Genomic DNA, 19,739 nt, shown 5'->3' with positions numbered 1-19,739 from the left:
TTATACATGGCAATAATCAATTCTGATGGATGTGACTCTTTACTACAATGAAATGATTCAGGCTTTTGTAATGATCTCGTGATGAAGAGAGCCATCTGCACCCACAGAGAGACTGTGGGAATTGTGTGGATCACAACATAACATTTTCACTCTTTTTGTTGTTGTTCCTTTGCATTTTGTTTTCTTATTCATTTTCTTTCCTTTTTGATCTGATCTTTCTTGTGCAGCAAGATAACTGTACAATATATTTATATATTTTAAATTTAACATATATAAAAAAAAGAAAACCTAAATGAGGTTACAAAAAGTTTGATACAACTGAAACAACAGAACATCAAAAAGAAAAGAAAGAAAGGAAAGAAGAAAGAAAGAAAGAAAGAAAGAAAGAAAGAAAGAAAGAAAGAAAGAAAGAAAGAAAGAAAGAAAGAAAGAAAGAAAGAAAGAAAGAAAGAAAGAAAGAAAGAAAGAAAGAAAGAAAGAAAGAAAGAAAGAAACTTATAGTCTTAGACAGTTAAACCACAGAAAGGTTAACTTGCCTTTGATTACATAGCCAGTTTGTGTTGAAGTGCTAATATCAAAGACAAAACTCTAAGCATTATCCCATGTTGCCTCTCATAAAAGGTCACATCACAAAAGGAGATAGAATCATAGAAATATATATATCTTTCTCAACTATGGCTGGGAGAGAGAAAATAAACAGAGAAGGTTGTAGTTTTAACTACATGAAAATTAAAACAGGCAGCATAAAATAACAGAGATCTGACCTTGAAGCCAGGAACACCAAAGTTTAAATTGTTTTGCTTTGTGTAACCCTGAAGTTACTTTTCTTAATGCTAAGCAACTAAGATTGAATTGCACACAAAGTAAAATTTATTGTTAAATAACTTTCAATCTCTTGTGACTCCATTTGGAATTTTCTTAGAAAATATATTGTAATAATTTTTCATTTCTTTTTCCAACTCATTTAACAAATGAGTTACTGAGGCACACAGGGTTAAGTGACTTTAGTAGGGCCTGATAGCTAGTAAGGGTCTGAGGCCAGATTTGAATTAAAGATTTTTCTTCCTGATCCCAGCTTCTATTCCTAACTGCTGAGGGAGTTTCCTCATCTGGGAATTTCCTATACAAATAAACTCCGAGGTCCCATTTCTATCCTCAAATTATAAAAGTTTGTATAAGCCATATCAATGAAAGTAGGGTAAGAAGAAGTGTTGGGGGGAAATGCTGCCTGATACATAAGGATAATTTAAGTAAAAAAAAAAAAGTTTATTGAATAAGTGGAGTTGTTCAGTTCGCTGAGTCTTGCGGGGAACTGGAGGGAGGAAAGGCCCATAGGACTCAGAAGTGACGTTTATTTAGCATTTTAAGATGCTAAAAAAGACATTAGTTATTATCTCACTGGAACTGACTCCCAGCCACTGCATGGAGTAGGAATGCATCTTAAAGTATTAACTATGCTTTCGGTTTTATTTTTTTTTTTGGCGGGGGGGAGGGTTGTTCAGGGTTTTTAAACCAAAGATTTGATTTCACATATTCTACGTCCCACTTTGGCCCTCCGCAAAAACAGAACAGAGGGCTTGCTGTCAAGGTGACCTGCTCGCTTTCACCAGAGCGGGGTCAGTCGTGTGACTCGAATGCGGGGGAGGGAACGGAGGCTTCACGTCACAGGGGCCCTGGGTTGAGACGCCCTCCCCCACCCCAGAGGAAGGCAGGTTCTGGCCCCGCCCCCAGTTTGAGATTGACCAGTCGTGCTCAAACGTAGGCGAAGAGACGTGAGCTCGAGATAACTCTGCAGGAGCATCCTGTCAACGTCCTTTAGACAGGTTAACTTCGGTGCCCCCAACTCTACTGCCATGGCCTTTTCTTCCGTCCTGAGACAGGGCCGAGGGGTAGTGTTGAAGGTAAGGCTGGGAAAGGCTTTTGTAAGCAGTGGGATCTTTTGGAGCCTCCAAGGTCGGGAGCCCAGCGCGGGATCTCTGGACTAGGCTAAACCCGGGTCTTCTCCGACGGGGCGCTTCGGGTCTGGAGGAGGAGGGGGAGGAGAAGAGGGAAGGGGGAGGGGAGAGAGGGACACTGTTCCTGTGCGCATGTGCAGCGGGTTAACAAAGGTCACTCTGCCGGATGTGACGTCACGTGACTCTTGTCTTGCCCGTAACTACGCTAATTGATTTCGACTTGATATTTTGGTTCATTAAAAAGAACGCGTTTCACTTAGCCCGGGCAAGAACAAAAATTCTCCGTCCTATTTGACATCCCCTTCTATAATCAGAAGCTTTGTGTGACTTGTTAGACGTCTTTGTCAGTCCAATTAGCTCATGATTTAAGTGATTAAAATGTCTTTTCTTCAGTTTATTGAGAGGAGAAACTGAAGTCAGGTTTGGTTAAAGCAGTTTACCGTAGTTAATACCAACCAGTTTTGGGCAACAACACATCTTGTTTACATAAGCCAGAGAGAAACTAGATTGTTTTCCCAAAAAACCCTACAATAGAACGTGCTCAGTAAAATCTGGGTTCCTGAGCATTAGCATAAAATAGTTGGTTAATATGGAAAAGTAATAAAATCTGAGGTGTCGAATCACACAATTTGATTTAGAGCTTATAATTTTGTACAGAACAAAAAAATTTTTTTTAACAGAACAAGATCTAGGAGTTTCTTTAAAAAACATTTTCTCTGTAAAGCATTTGACTTTCTAATTCACTGAAGTTGAAAGCAAAAATAAGTGATATTTTGCAGATAAGCCTTATATTTTTACCAGTAAAACGATATAATTTCTTTCTTATCCTCAGTACAAAACAGCAATAATAGCCAGAATAAATGAAACTAATTGGCTGAAATTGTAATAAGAAATACTTCTAATTATATTTTCAGACCACAGAACTAAAAGCATGGGGGCTTCGAGAATTTGCTTCAACAGTTTTTCTCTCTACAAAATCAGGAGACAGTGAAAAGGAAAAACAAAAGAAGACTAAAACGAAACAACCACCAAAAAGTAAGAAATTTATGGTAACAAAAAGAAAACTACAAAGTGTCAGTAAATCTGTGCATAGAATTGTCATTTAAAATAGCATTAAATTATTGTATATTGCCCAGGTTAAAGTCAGACATAAACTCTGTAACTGAAATTTAGGACCTTGTAAGTCAGCAGTCTATTGATCTGTCATTCATCTTTTAGCACTGTTCTGAATCACTTCTTTGTATTTTAAGTGTACTCTTATTGTGTTTTACAACATAGTATGTTTTATGCTTTCATTTCTAATGGAATCCTCTATTACTGTGAACTAGGTCTTTTATTACCTTGCTCTTTTTCTTCTAATCTTGAAATATTTGTAGCCTTCAAACCTTATGCGTCATTTTTCCCCCATATTTACTATTCTCTGGGTGTTTTTATAATGTAAGGATAAGGTACACTTGTGATTCATTGTTCTGATGAGTCTCATTTTACTATCTCCTTGGTTTATTCAGCAATTTTCCTTTCCATGTTACCTTCTATGCTTTCTTCCCTTCTTTTTTTCAGTAACTTTCTTCATAGAAAATCATCAACGAAAGCATGAGGATATTGGGTAGAGTCCTTTGAACTCTGCCCCCTTTTCTTAATATCAGATTTTTTATTGAAAATTATCAGTACAATTAGCATTTACAATTAAATGTGAATTTAAATGAATACAATGTAACTTTTTTTCATGTTTATTACTACCCATAAACACCTTTTTCCTTTCTTTCCTTCTTGTAATACATGTACAAAACAAATCAACAGCATAGGTCATATTTGAAAATGCATGCCTAGTTATGTTCTTACACCTTTCTCTTTTGGGTGGAAGGTATGCTTCTTCCTCAGTCATTTGAAGTTATTATTGGGCACTATTTTGGTAATTTTCTGATCTTTTACAGTTTTTCCCTTTTCATTATTGTTGTAGTTCTGGTTCTATAAATTTTGCTCTGCATCATTCATACTCTTTTTCTTTGTATACTTCATATTTCATCATTTTAAAGATAATGTTAAAATTAGAAGTCTTCGTTTTCTATCTAATGCTTAGGTTAAAGTCAGTAAAACTCATTACATTCATGTAATACACTTTTTTTTAGCCTTTCCCTGTTTGTTGGACACCTTTTTTGTTTGAATTCTTTACTAGAACAAAAATTGTTCCTACAAAATATTTATATACACACACATACTCATACATATTCTTGTTACCTTGATCTATATCATTGGATCTGTAGGCATATATAATTAGATGACATTTTGAGTAAAATTCCATATTGCTTATCAGAATAGTTAAAACAGTTTCACAGGTCTATCAGCAGTTCTAGTGTATCTGACTACAATATGCCTCTCTTCTATATAACTATGAAGTTTATTTTCATTTTCAAAATTTTCTTTGCCAATCAGAGAAGCTATGCAGTAGGGCTTTTGGAGTAGTTTTGATTTTAATTTTTCCTACACTATTATAACTTGGAGCATTTTTTCATGTAGTCATTGGTAGCTTTCATTTCTTCATTTGAGAAGTATTTGTTTATATTCTTTGAATGTTACCTATTGAGGAATGACTCTTATTTTTATACATTTGTGATAATTCTTTATCTTTTTGACATATTTTTCAGATGGTTAATTCAAGAATTTATCATGATTTATCTTATGCATTTGTAACAGGCTTCTTTGTCAAGGGAGGTAGGAAGGAGAGAAAATATTTTCATAGATTCAGTAAAGTAAAATTTAATTTAAAAATTTCTTTATGTATCTTGGATACCAGACCTTTCTTTATCAGAGATATTGTCAAGATTTTTTTTTTCTTTTTGCTAAACTGCTGATGAGGTACCACTTCACACCTTTCAAATTGACTAAGACAACAGGAAAAGATAACGATAAATGCTGGAGGGAATGTAGGAAATTAATGTATTGCTGGTGGAATTTGGGAATTGATCCAACCCTTTTAAAGGACAGTTTTGGAACTATGCCCAAAGAGCTATCAAATAAATCTGTATTCCAGAGAGATTATTTTAAAAAAAAAAAGGAAAAAGATCCTCATGTGCAAAAATGTTTGTAGTAGCCCACTTTGTATTGTCAAGGAACTGAAAATTGAGTAGATGCCCATCAATAGGGGAATGTCTGAATAAATTATAGTATATGAAAGTAATGGAATATTTTTGTTATAAGAAATGATGAACAGGCTGATTTCAGAAAAACCTGAAAAGACTTAATAAATGATACAAGGTGAAGTGAGTAGAACCAAGAGAACATTGTACACAGTAACAAGATTATGTGATGATCAATTGTGATGGACATGGCTCTTTTAAACAATGAGGTGATTCAGGGTAATTCCAATGGACTTGTGTTGAAAGAGCTATCTATGTTCAGAGAATTGTTGTTTGCTTGTTTTTTTCCTTATGGGCTTTTTTTCTTTTTTTCATTTTTTGATCTGATTTTTCTTGCACAGAATGACAAATATAGAAATATGTTTAGAAGAATTATACACATTTAACCTATATTGGATTGCTTGCTGTCTATGGGAAGAAGCGGGGGAGGGGGGAGAGGAAAGAAAAAGTTGAACACAAAGTTTTGCAAAAGTAAATGTTGAAAACTATCTTTACATGTATTTGGTAAAATAAAAAGCTGTTAAAATGGAAAAAATAAATAAAAATGAAAAAAGGCATGGGGTTGGGATATAGAGTATTGTTTATGAGGAGCATGTAGTAAGTAGCTATAAAGGATATGGAGGGGGAAATCAAGTCCAAGAAAACTATGGAAAATTAGTAAAGAGATCAGGTTATGAGGGACTTCAAATGACAGTTCTATATTTGCCCCTAGAGGTAAAAAAGGAACCAATGGAAGTTTACTAAGATTTAGACGGGGTTAGTGTTCTTATCAGAGTTACTCTTTTAGAGGATCTCTTTGGTGATTGAGTGGAGAAAAGATTGGAGTGAATAGGAAGTTGAGGTAGGGAGAACAACCGGATTTCCTGGCTTGAAGAGATGAAAGATGAGGGTACACACACACACACACACACACACACACACACACACTCTCACTCTCACTCTCTCTCAATATTTTATTTTTCAAAACACGAGTAAAGATAGTTTTAATATTTATTTCTATAAGATTTTGTGTACCAAATTTTTCTTCTTCCTCCCTTTCCCCTACCCAAGACACTAAGCAGTCCAATTTAGTTTAAACATGTATAATCCTTCTAAATTATTTCCAAAGTTGTCACATTGTACAAGAAAAATCAGACTAAAAGAGAACCAACCATGAGAAGAAAAAGCAAACAAAACAAAAAGCTGGAAATAGTATTCTTCAATCCACATTAAGTCTCCATAGTTCTCTCTCTGGAAGTGGATGACGTTTCCATTCTGAGATTATTGGAATTGTAAATTTCAGGGGTTTATTGGAATGAGTGAGAGGAAAGAAAGGTAGAATCTAGCCATCAGAACCTAGCCATCTGCCTCTGTTCAGGGAGTTATCTTGACTGTTATTCAAAAATTATTTGTCTTTTACCTCTCTTCTTCAGGATTATCTTTTCATTGTGTCACATTTGTTTTCCAGCTCTGTTCTTCTCCTTTTTCTTTGGGGATACTTAGTACTTGTCCTATACATTTTTCTAATCTTATAATTATGACATTAGTACCTTCTTTTATCACTTTCTTTTGAAAAGAGGTTGTTTATTATTGAACCATTCTGGAAAATTTAATTTTTTTTGAATCATTTTAGAAAATCCTGTTGTGATTTCATTCTTTTCTAGGATTTCATAGAGTTTTGAATCCTTGGATAGTGATTCAATTTTCTTTGTTTTGTAATATTTATTTTTAAAAGTTTGTAATCCTTTTCATGTTATTTTTCCTTATTTTAGTACCATATGTGTTTATTTGTAAAATTTTTAAAATTTATTGATATCTTTTTAAATATCACTTAAGTTTTTCCCATATCCCTTCAATTTTTTGCTCTTCTAGAGATCTATCTTTTATAGCTATATTTTTTATAGGAAGACAATAAGAAAAAGATTTGGCTATTTTAATCATTACTTTGAAAAAAATCTGAAAATTATGCAGTATACCACACCCATGAATTTCTTAGATCAGCAAAGGAGAAATGTCTTTTCATTTGGGGCATACTTATTCTTTATAATATTGCAACATTTATTTTAAATTCCACTGTGATTTGTTGTTCAGTTCATTTACATTATTATAGTCATTGTGTACATTATTTTCTTGGTACTGCTTAATCTTCACTCTGTATCAGTTCACGTAAATCTTTCTCTTCTTTCTCTATATTTCTTATTCCTTGTTTTTTACATTATAGTAATATTCCATTACATTCAATACCACACTTTGTTTACTCATTCCCCAATTGATGGGTATCTACTTTGTTTCTAATCCTTTGCTACCATGAAAAGTACTGTGACCAATATTTTGGTGTTTATAGGTACTTTATTCTTATCAGTGACCTTTAGTATGATAGTCTCTGTATTAGTGAGTTTGGATATTTTATTCAATGTAATTACAAAGTTTCTTAGTGTTTTCTAAAATGATTGTACTGAATCACAACTCCATCAACAATGTACTAGTGTGTCCTATCTTCTTAATCCCTCCAACTTTAACTATTCCCATCCATTGTTAATTTTTGCCAATTTTCTGGAGTATAAAGTGACAGCTCCCTCAGGTTTAAAAAAAAAATTGCATTTATATTATTCCTTGATTGGAAGTATTTGTTCATAGATTTTGTTGGCTTTGTTCTGTTTTCAATTGTGTCCAACTGTTTGTGATCCTATGGGGTTTTCTAGGCAAAAATATTAGAGTGGTTTGCCATTTTCTTCTCCAACTCATTTTACAGATGAGGAAACTGAGGCAAGCAAGCATGGTTAAGTGACTTGTTCAGGGTTGAACAAGCTCGTAAATGTCTGAGGCTGAATTTGAACTCAGAAAGATAAATCTTCTGAGTGTAGGCCTGGCTGGTGCTTTATCCACTAAGCGAGCTAGCACCTAGCTGTCCTTTGACCACTTATCTATCAGGAATGGTTGTTCTCTAGGTTCTTAATTGAAATTTTTTTTCCTTAAAATCTTTGATGGTTTTAGTCATTTTCTCCTTTATTCATCCTGTCACTTACATTCTGACTTCTTCCCTTTTGATGCTGTGAATTCTGACTAGAATGTAAATTCCTTAGCTTCTTCCCACACTAGCCATTTTACTTTTCATTGGTCTACATACTGGTATTACTTATGGACTGAAGTAGATTCTAGGTGGTTTACAAGGTTAATTCTGTTCCTTTCACATTGAATTAGTTTCATATAGATTTTTCCAGGTTTCTCTGAAACCATCCCCTTTGGAGACCTCCTTGGAGGTGGCTAGCATTTTTCAGCCTGGAATTCTCTTAGGTCATAATTTTGCTCAGAGTTCAGCTAAGCCTTTCACAGTTGATCATTCTATAATATTGATATTATTGTGTTTATGTTCTCCTGCTCCTTGCTCACTTTACTTTGCATTAGTTGATATATGTATGTGTATATATATATATACATATATATATATATGTATATATATACACACACACACACACACACACACACATATAAATGTATATACATATATATAAACATATATATTTTGTAATATGGATCCTTTCTCTCTTTTTTTTGTTCTGTTAGGAGTATGGATCCAGCAGGAAAATATTGTATACATAATTAATTCCATTGATTAGCCTCTCTGTTTTTTACCCAGTACTAATTTGTTTTTGGTTATTACACTTTTTTTTTTTTTTTTTTAAATATACTTTGAGATTGGATACTGCTAGGCTCCTTTGCTTCTTAGGTTTTTTTTTTTTTTTTAATCACTAATTTCCTTAATAATCTTGACATTTTGTTCTTCCATATGAATTTGTTATTTGTTTTTTTCCAGTTCTATAAAAGAAAGCGTTCACGGTTTGATACTGGTATAACTGAATAAGTAAATTAACTTAAGTATTATAATTTTGTTGTATTGGCCTATCCACGAGATTATTTCTTCAGTTTTTTTTCCTCCAGGTAAATAATGTTTTATAATTGTGTTTATAAATATTGTGTTTGAAGGCAGATTTTTGAGTATTTTTTTATTGTCTGTAGTTAATTTAAATGTAATATTTCTTTCTCTTTCTGCCTACTGGATTTTGTTAGTTATGTATAGCAGTGCTTATTATTTGTGTAGGTTTATTTTATATTCCATAACTTTGCTGAAGTTATTTGTTTTAGTGAATGTTTTAGTTGATGTTCGAGTTCTCCACATGAACCATTTTGTCATCTACAAAAACTGATCATTCTGTTTCCTAATTTATTATGCTTATTTTCTAAATTTCTTTTTTTTTTTTTTTTTTAAATGTTACTGTGATAACTAGCATTTCTAGCACTACATTGGCTAGTAATGTATTAATAACAGACTTCCTTGCTTTGCTCCAGATCTTATTGGAAAAGTCTCTGGTTTATTATTCTTATAGCAAAGTATTATAGTACTTGCAATTAGATAATACTTATCATATTAAGGAAAGCTTCTGTGCTTTCTAGTGTTTTGAACAATAATAAGTATTCTATATAATCAAAAGCTATTTCTACATTTATTCATGTAATCATTTGGTTTTTGTTATTTTTATTTTATTTTGCCAAATATGTTCATAATTTTCCTAGCATTGTAGTAGTTTTGTATCCCTGATATGAATCCCAGAAGTCATAGTGTATAATATTTGTGATATGTTGCTCTAGTCTCCTTACTAATATTTTATTTAAAATTTTTGCACGAGAGGCCAAGATTGTGGAGAAAAGGCAGGGATGCACCTGAGTTCTCCCAAATTCTAATCCAGACTTTAAATAATGTCTTCAAATGAAATCTGAAGTAGCAAGAGGTGAAACAACAGTTTTTCAGGCCAAGATAACTTGAAAGGTCAACAAAAAAGATCTGTTATATTGGGATAAGAATGGAGCACATTTCAAAGCAGGTCAGTCCAGTGCAGGCTGCAGACCAGCAGCAGACTGGGTACCTTTATCAGCCGTAATAGTTGTGGCTTCCAGAACTCAGTCCACAGATAATCAGGAGATGGGACAACTGGTCAGAACAATATTACAGGAGAGTCTTTGTTTGTACTGGGTATAGGACTTTTGCATTTTCCCTACTCAGTTCTAGGTCACAGAATTGGGTCATAGTACCAGGAAAAGAAGGAGCACTAGCATACTTGAACTTGTGGCAGCAAGAGAATGGGGATCCTAGTTACAGTTTCAAGGTAGAAAAGAATGCTTTTGGTCATTCACAGACCAAAGCTTAGGCCAGAAGATCAGTGATCACATCTCTCCTTAGATCACACCACCTTGGAAGAACTGAAAACTTACAGATCCTCAGAATTATCTCTGAGGGTAGGAGAAAAAAAAAAAAAAAGGTGTGACATTTGAGGTAGTTCCTTATCTACCCAGGGAGCAGAACTCAGTTTTACTCAAGAAATAGACTAGAAAAATGAGGATACAACAAAAGTGAATCTGACAATTGAAAAGTTACTATGGTGATAGGGAAGATAAACTCAGAAGCAGAAAAGTCAAAGTTGCTACATTCAAAGCCATCTAGAAAAATATGAGTTGGTTTCACACCCAAAATATTGCTAGAAGAGCTCAAAAAAATGAATTTAGGAATTAAATAAGAAAAATAGAGGAAAAATTTAAAAAAGAAATGAAAAGCAAGAAAATTAAAGAAAATAATCAATAACTTGTTAAAGGAAGTACAAAAAAATTGAAGAAAATAACACCTTTTTAAAAAAAATAGGCAAAATGCTAAGAAAGGCACAAAAATCCACTGAAGAGAACTTAACTAACCTGACACAAAAAGAAAAGGATTTACAAAAATTCACCAAAGAACTTGAAAGGAAGAATTGGCCAAATGGAAAAAGTACAGAAATTCATTGAAGAAAAAACTCTTTAAAAATTAGAATTGACCAAATAGAAAGGGAAGTATAAAAGCTCAGTGAAAAAAATAAGCTTTTAGAAATTATAATGTAGGGAGAAATGGAGCCAAGAAAGAATCCAGGAAGTTGCTTGAGCTTTCCCCAGTTTCCCTAGGAAACAATGTTAAATCAAGCCTTTAAACAGGTTCTGGACTAACAGAACCCACAAAAAAGAGTAAAACAATTTTCTAGCTTAAGATTACTTAGCTACAGGAAATATCTATCACACTTGGGTTAAAGGGAAGGCTTTTTTTAGCTACAGCATAATTAACAACCAAAGCCCCTTTATCCTGGCTTAGCCAACTGTGAGGCCCCAAGCCCCATCAGAGAAAGCAGATTGCCATTTCTAAAACCTTAGGCACAACCAGTACAACAAGGCTAGGCCACCCTACCACAGTGGACAAGGCTGTGTGCACCTGAGGCATCAGCACAGAAAGACAATAACCAGACCCCTGAACTCCAGCATCAGAAGCCTGGGACAGTGTACCTTCATGCCAAGAGCACAGCTCAACTTTTTAAAAAACAAAAAGAGACCAAAGAAAGCTACTATAATGACAGAGAAGATCAAAACACAAACTCTGAAGAGGACAACAGTGTCAAAATATTTACATGTGAAGCTTCGAAGGGGAATATAAATTGGTCTCAAGTCCAAAAAGTCCTCTTGACAAAGCTCAAAAAGGATAAAAAAAAAAAACAAAAAAAAAACCAATAAATAAGGGAAATAGAAAAAAAAAATGGAAAGAAATGAGTTATACAGGAAAATTATGAAAAAAAAGAATCAACTGTTTGGGAAAGGAAACACAAAAATTGAAGACAACTCCTTTAAAAAAAATAAGGTTCAAATGGGCGTGGGAGGGAATACATTGATGAAAACAATTCCTTTATTATTTTTTTTTATTAAATTTTTTTATTCAAAACATGCATGGGTAATTTTTCAGCATTGACCCTTGTAAAAGCTTGTGTACCAATTTTCCCCCTTTCCCCCCCACCCTCTCCCCTAGATGGCAACTAAGCCAATATATGTTAAACATGGTAAATGTTAAATCCAATATATGTATTTATACATATTTATATAATCTTGCTGCACAAGAAAAATCAGATCTAAAAGAAAAAAAGAAAGAAAATATGAAAATAAAATGCAAGCAAACAACAAAAAGAGTGAAAATGCTATGCTGTGATCCATACAGTCCTCTCTCTTGGTATAAATGGTTCTCTTCATCACAAGATCATTGGAACTGAATGGAGGGATGGTGAACTGGGCCAGCTACACCCTGTGAAGGAACTCTAGGAGATGATTATGAATCACTGCATAGAATTCCCAGTCCCTCTAGTTTTGTCCGCCTGCATTTTGGATTTCCTTCACAGGCTAATTGTACACTATTTCAAGGTCCGATTCTTTTTGTACAGCAAAACAACTATTTGGACATGTATACATATATTGTATTTAATTTATACTCTAACATATTGACATATATTGGTCAACCTGTCATCTGGTGGGGGGGAGGGAGGCAAAAAATTGGAAGGAAATGTTTGGTGGTTGTCAGTGTTGTGAAAAATTACCCATGCATATGTCTGGTAAATAAAAATAAAATTAAAAAAAAAAAAAGATCATTGGAACTGGCTTGAATCATCTCATTGAAAAGAGTCATGTCCATCATTATTGATCATCATATAATCTTGGAAAACAACTCGTTTAAAAATAGAATTGGTCAAATGGAAAAGGAGCTTAATAAATAAGATGATTCCTTAAAAATTAGAATTAAGGAAATGGAAGTTAAATATTTCTCTAAGACATCAAGAATCAAGTCAAAAATCAAAATAATGAAAAAAATAGAAGAAAATGTGACATACCTCATTGCGGGGAAAAAATTGACTGGAGAAAAAAATAAATCCAACAAAAATAATTTAAGAATTATGGGACTGCCTAAAAGCCATAATCAAAAAAAGATTGGATACCATCTTTCAAGAAAGGAACTGCCCTGATGTATATATATCCTAGAAGTAGAGGGTAAAATAGCTGTTGAAAGAAGCCACCAGTCACCACCTGAAAGAGATCCCAAAATGAAAACTTCCAGCAATATTGTAGCCAAATTCTAAAATTATCTGGTCAAGGAGAAAATACTGCAAGTAGCCAGAAACAATTCAGATATCAAAGATCCACAGTTAGGCTTACACGGAAACTAAGTAGTGTTGACAGTCAAGAATCAGAGTTCTTGGAATATGATATTCCAAAAGGGAAAAGAGCTTGGATTACCACCAAGAATCACCTGCTGAGCAAAATCGAGCATAATCTTTCAGTGGAAAAGATGAATATTCAATGAAATAGATTTTCAAATTTCCTGATGAAAAGACCAGAGCTGAACAAAAAATTCCATCATCAAACACAAGACCCAGGAGAAGCATAAAAAGTAAACAGGAAATAAAAAAACAAACATGTTGATTAGAATTAAGCTGTTTACATCCATATATATATATATATATATATATATATATATATATAAATGAGATTAGTAATCCTTTTTTAAATTTTTTTTAATTTTCAAAAGATATGCATGGATAATTTTTCAACATTAACCCTTGCAAATCTTTATTCCAATTTTGCTCCCCCTTCTCCCCATCCCTTCCCCTAGGTAGTAAGTAATCCAATATATAATAAAAATGGTAAAATATATGTTAAATCCAATATACGTATGCATATTTTTACAATTATCTTGCACAAGAAAAAAATCAAATCAAAAAAGGGAAAAAATGAGAAAGAAAATAAAATGCAAGCAAATCACAACAAAAATATATTGTAATCCACACTTAGTTTCCACAGTCCTCTCTCTGGATGTAGATGGCTCTCTTCATTACTGGACAATTGGAACTGGTTTGAATCAACTCATTGTTGAAGAGAGCCATGTCCATCAGAATTGATCATCATATAGTTTTGTTGTTGTCATGTATAATGGTCTTCTGGTTACATTTCACTTAGCATCAGTTCATGTAAGTCTCTCCAAGCCTCTCTGAAATCATCCTGTTGGTCATTTCTTACAGAACAATAATATTCCATAATATTCATATACCACAATTTATTCAGTTATTGTCCAATTGATGGGCATCCATTCAGTTTCCAGTTTCTGGCCACTACAAAGAGGGCTGCCACAAACATTTTTACACAGGTGAGCCCCTTTTCCTCCTTTAAGATCTCTTTGGGATATAAGCCCAGTGATAATATTGCTGGGTGAAAGGATATGCACAGTTTGATAACTTTTTGAGCATAGTTCCAAATTGCTTTCCAGAATGGTTGGATTCGAGACTAGTAATTCTTGATAACTTTATCTCTATTAGGACAATTAGAAAGGTAAAAAAGGATAATACTGGGAGAAGAGGAAAGGGAAAGGCAGAATAAGATAAACTATTTTACATGAAGTGGCACAAAAAGCGTCTTAACAGTAGAGGGAAAGGAGAGGAACACATTGTTTGAACTTTATTCTCATCTGATTTGTTTCAAAGAGGGAGTAGCATATACACTCATTTGGGTATAGAAATTTTTCTTATATAGGGAAGTAGGGACAGAAAGAAAGGGTAGGGAATCCTGATAGAAGGAAGGGCAGGTTGAAGAAGGTGATAGTAAGAGCAAAACCCTGATAAGAAGTGACAGGGCAAAAAAAAAGTATAAATGGGCGGAAAATAGGATGGAGGAAAATAAGCAGTAATCATAACTAGAAATGGGGATGGAATGAACTCTTCCAGAAAACAGAAGTGGAGAGTGGATTAAAAGCCAGAATCTTAACAATATGATATTTACAAGAAACACATTTGAAGCAGAGAGATACACACAGAGTAAAGGTAAAAGGTTGGAGCAAAATCTATTATGCTTCTGCTGAAGTAAAATAAAGCAGGGCTAGCAGTCATCTCAGACAAAGCAAAACCAAAAATAGTTTATTTTTTTATCTCTTTTAATTTTATCTAGCAAAATTAAAAAAAAAAAAACAAAAATAAACGGTACCATAGACAATGAATAATATCAGTATAAAATACATGTACCAAATGGTACAGCATCCAGTTTTTCAGAGAAGTTGAGTGACAGAAAGAAATAGATAGCAAACACTATATTAGTGGGGTACCTCAGCCACCATCTCAGAACTGGAGAAATATAACCACAAACATAAACAAGAAAGTTAAGGAGGTGATTAGAATTTTAGAAAAGTTAGAAATGATAGACATTGGAGGAAATTAGATGGGGATAGAAAGAATGTATACCTTTCCTCACAAGTATATGGTATGTACACAAAAACTGACCTGTTAAGGTATAAAACTTTACAATCAAAAAATTGGAATGGGGCAAATGGAAGTAAATGATTCCATGAGACATCAATAAAACAAAATTGGAAAAAGTAGAAGAAAATGTAAAATATCTCATTGGGGTAAAAAAAAAAACCAAAACCTGACCTGGAAAATAGATCCAGGAGAGATAATTTAACTCCTCAAAGAGATCCCAAAATGAAGATTCCCAGGAATATTATAGTCAAAATTCAGTTTCTCCCCAGCCATATATAAGATTTAACAGCTTCTACATTGAAGGATTAGAGGGCTTGAAAGATGAAATTCTGGAGGACAAAAGAGTTAAGATTACAAAAAGTTCATCTTCCCAGCAAAACTGAATATAATCCTATAGAGGAAAATTAATATCCAATGATCTAGAGGAGTTTTTTTTAAAAATTTTTTTAATTTTCAAAACATATGCACTGTTAGGATTCTTACAAGATGCTAAGTCAGTTATCTAATTTAGCATGGTACTTAACAGTTCTTTAGTTCACTAATGTACTTAGTACTTATTAGAGTTTTACAAGATTCACACCTTTAAAAGAGCATATATAAGATAACCAGAATTGAGTCCGGGACATTCAGAGGCCAAAAGAGGACAAGCCCAAACCCACTAAAGGACAAACCCACTCTTGGAGGAGGATACAGATTCATTCCAACTTTGTGCTGGCTGGAGACATTCAGAGGAAGCCAGAGGCAGAAGCTGGCAGAGACAAAGGACTAGCAGCAAGATCTCTCGGAACCAAGGAGAGAGAAAGCTAACTGCGCTCGAGGAAGAAGACAATACTTGGAAAGAGAAAATAAAGGATTTGAACTTTAACTCCTGACTGCATTTGGAGGGAACTGAAAGGAAGGCTGCTCCCAGAAACCCCCCAAGAAACCTGCTCTCAGAGAACATAACATTTTTTAGAGAAGAATATTACATTTTGGTGCCTGAACGTGGAACCAAGAACTTTCATCTGTGACACAGAAATTAGGGTTAAGTACAACAAGGAAACTTCGTTAAAGAGCTAAAGTAGAATTTCAGCTAAAATGGGACAGATGTTTAGAAAACAGCCTTCTTTTCCAGTTCAAGGAAAATGTGTAGAGAGCATTGTCAGACTTATGAAAAGCCAAGGTTTGATTATAATTTGGGAGCAGATCACTGAATTTTTAGAAACTGTACAGTACATATCTCCTTGGTTTTCTAAGGAAAAAGAATTGGATCTAGAGGAGTGGAAATTAAAGAAAAAAGAAGAAAGAGCAAGAGGGGGAGGTGCCAAATAAACTAGGTGAAAAGGATGAAGAATCATATAAGAATGGAGTTAAGTACAATTCTGAGTGTGGCACTTCACAACCAGAGCATTTCCCATCCCCTGACCTACTTCCCTCAATTAACCCTTCATGGGTGGAGGGAGAAGGAGGAGGGGGAGAGACAGTGACACAAACAGAACCACCTATTAAGCAGCCTATGACAAGATTACAAAAGACATTGGTCAAGGCTAAGAGAGAAGGACAGGATATATCTGATTTAAAAATAAATGCATACCCTGTGATTGAAGAGCTTGACATTTTAGGTCAGAAAAGGAGAAGATACACTCCTTTTGATTTGGAAAAAATTAAGGATTTGAAAAAAGGTTGCAGTCTTTATGGGGCTACATCATCTTATGTTAAGATGCTACTAGATAGTTTGTCTTATGAAATTCTAACCCACAGTGATTGAAAATCCATAGCAAGGACATGTTTAGAACCTTGTTATGCTTTCGGAATATCATGAATTATGTAAGATTCAAGCCCAGACCCAATAGGCAAACAGGAGTTAATATACAAGTCACTTTTGACCAATTAGCAAGTAAAGGTCAGTATGGAGAGAATTCAGAACAGATTAATTACACCAAAACAGCTTATGAACAGATTGCTAATTACCCCACAACAGCTTATGAACAGGTTGCTACTGCTGGTATAAAAGCTTGGGGTTCCCTCCCAGAGAAAGATGGAGGTAAAGCCTTCACAAAAATAGAGCAAGGTCCCAATGAACCTTTTACTGATTTTGTGGGATGTTTGCAGACAGTTGTCACAAGAACCATTGGAGAAAATACAGCTACAAAAATTATGATAAGAAAACTGAGTAAGGAAAATGCTAACGAGGTTTGCAGAAGAATTATATGAGGACTACACAAAGATGCTCCTTTAGAGGAGATCATAAGATGCTGTGCCACAGTGGGCACAAATGCTTATTATACCCAGACTATGATGAACATGGGAAGACAGGGTCCCTCTTGGCAAGGGACTTCTAGAGAGAGTTGTCGATGTTTTCAGTGTGGAAAAATAGGATATCTGAGAGCCCATTGTAGATATGGAGATAGAGTGAGAAGATAGGCTGAGAGAAGACCTAAAACCCTATGTCCAAAATGCCACAAGGGCTTCCACTGGGCCTCAGAATGTAGATTGACCCAGGGAAATGAGAGGCAGGGCCCAGCTCCAAGATATCATACAAAAGACAGATGGGGCATGATGGCAGCTGAGTTTACACCCAGAGAGTCTCTAGAAGGTCAGGACTCTGATGTGGTCTATCAGCCAAAAAGCAATTACATGGCAAAAAGGGATTACGTGATCAATCATCCAAAAAGCAATCAGATAGCAGAAAGGAATTATAATTTGGAGAGAATACAGGCTTTTTTAACCCACCAGAAGAGCAATGTCCAGTTTGAGCAGCTCCAATGTAATTGCCAGATGATGAGGAGAGATTTAGAAAGTGGTAAATAGAAGGCACTAGATAGGTTAATTACCTGGGAGAGAGGGTTTGCTTGTATTCCTACAGATGAAGAAGGAAACAGATGGATGGCAATGAGCACCTGGAGAGAGACAGAAAAGGAGAGAAACCTCAAAACAAAGGAGAAGATCTAAGAAACATCTGACACTGAAAGAGCATGGCTGATAATGAGACTGTTGCAGGACTTGAAAACCAACAGGAATCATTGGATTCCCTAACACGAGATGAGACTATTGCAGGACTTCAAAGCTTGCAGGGATTATTGGATTCCTGGTACATGAACTAATAGTCCTTTTGGACTATTTCTAGGACTTACGGACATGTATAATTCCTCATTTTGATTCATGATATTTGTTATATCACTACTAGCTTGTGTTATATTGCTATGTGCTTATGTAATTTATGTAATTATGTGTAATACTTCCCATGTGGATGGATTTATGTATACTTATTTTAAGAGTGAGCCCCTTTAGAAACCCACTAATCTGATTTGATTTCCCATTTCCTTTGGTGTTTTCATCTCCCTTCCTGAAATGTCAGGGAGGGTGTGATCACCTCTTTTTATGGTGTTTTTACTCCTTTTTTAAGCAGTCAGGGAAGGCATGATCCTTCTTTTTGGGGGTTTTCACCTCCTTGAGAAGTCAGGGTGGTCATTACCACCTATATTATAAATCAAAAGAAAGCGGAAGATGTTAGGATTCTTAAAATGCATGGATAATTTGACATTTTCTCCTCCTATGCCCCACCCCCTCTTCTAGATTGCAAGCAATTCTATATATGTTAAACATGTTAAAACATATATTAAATCCACTATATATAAAGATATTTATACAATTCTCTTGCTGCACAAGAGAAATCAGATATATAAAAAAAAGTAAGAAAACAAAATGCAAGCAAACAACAAAAAAGAGTGAGAATGTTATGTTGTGATCCACATTCAATTCCTACAGTCTTCTCTCTGGGTGTAGATGGCTCTCTTCATCTCAGGATCATTGGAACTGGCATCAATAATATTGCTAATAATATAAACAATACTTAAGAAAAACATAAAAAGATAAATGGGAAAGAATACTCAAGAGGGATTCAATAAGGTTATACTGTTTACATTCCTTTGAAGAGAAACTGGTACTTTTAACTCCTAAGAACTTTCTCATTAGGACAGTTAGAAGGAATATATATATATATATATATATATATATATATATATATATATATATATATATATATATATATATATATATATATATATATATATATATATGTAGACAGAAGGCACATATATGAGTTGAATATGATGGAATGACATATAAAATAAAATTAAGGTGAGATTGGCGATTGCACTGGGAGAAGTGGAAAGGAGGCTAGGTTTTCTTATATAAAAGACATGGGATTTGGTGTGGGGGAGTACTTGAACATTCATCATAATTGGCTCAAAGAGGGAACAAAATACATACTCATTTAAGTATATAAATTTATCTTATCCTACAAGAAAGTAGACAAAGGGAAGGGTAGTGTATCTCCCCCCCAAAAATTTTTTTTAAACAAAAAGGACTTATGGTACACAAATTATTTTTTTCACATCTTTTTGTGATGGTGAAGAATTGGAAATTGAGAGGATGGCCAACCATTGGGGAATGGTTGAACAAGTTGTGATATATGATTGTGATCAAATGCTCTTGTACTAGTACTATAAGAAATGACAAGAGGGTAACTCAAAAAAACCTGAAAAACCTTACAT

General features: G+C 34.3%; 1 protein-coding gene across 1 annotated transcript in view; it reads left to right on the top strand.

Moving 5' to 3' along the window:
• Positions 1-1,608: 1,608 nt before the first annotated feature.
• NDUFV3 (NADH:ubiquinone oxidoreductase subunit V3) overlaps positions 1,609-19,739 on the top strand; it is a 30,084-nt gene continuing 11,953 nt past the window's right edge. The window contains exons 1-2 of the mRNA XM_074300551.1: positions 1,609-1,901; positions 2,870-2,990. Of these exons, the coding sequence (XP_074156652.1) occupies positions 1,854-1,901; positions 2,870-2,990 (169 nt within the window). The 5' untranslated portion in view covers positions 1,609-1,853. The remainder of the gene's footprint in view (positions 1,902-2,869; positions 2,991-19,739) is intronic.

Source organism: Sminthopsis crassicaudata, chromosome 3, assembly GCF_048593235.1.
Source record: "Sminthopsis crassicaudata isolate SCR6 chromosome 3, ASM4859323v1, whole genome shotgun sequence".
Lineage (NCBI taxonomy): Eukaryota > Metazoa > Chordata > Mammalia > Dasyuromorphia > Dasyuridae > Sminthopsis > Sminthopsis crassicaudata.
This window is presented reverse-complemented; position numbering and strand designations above follow the sequence as displayed.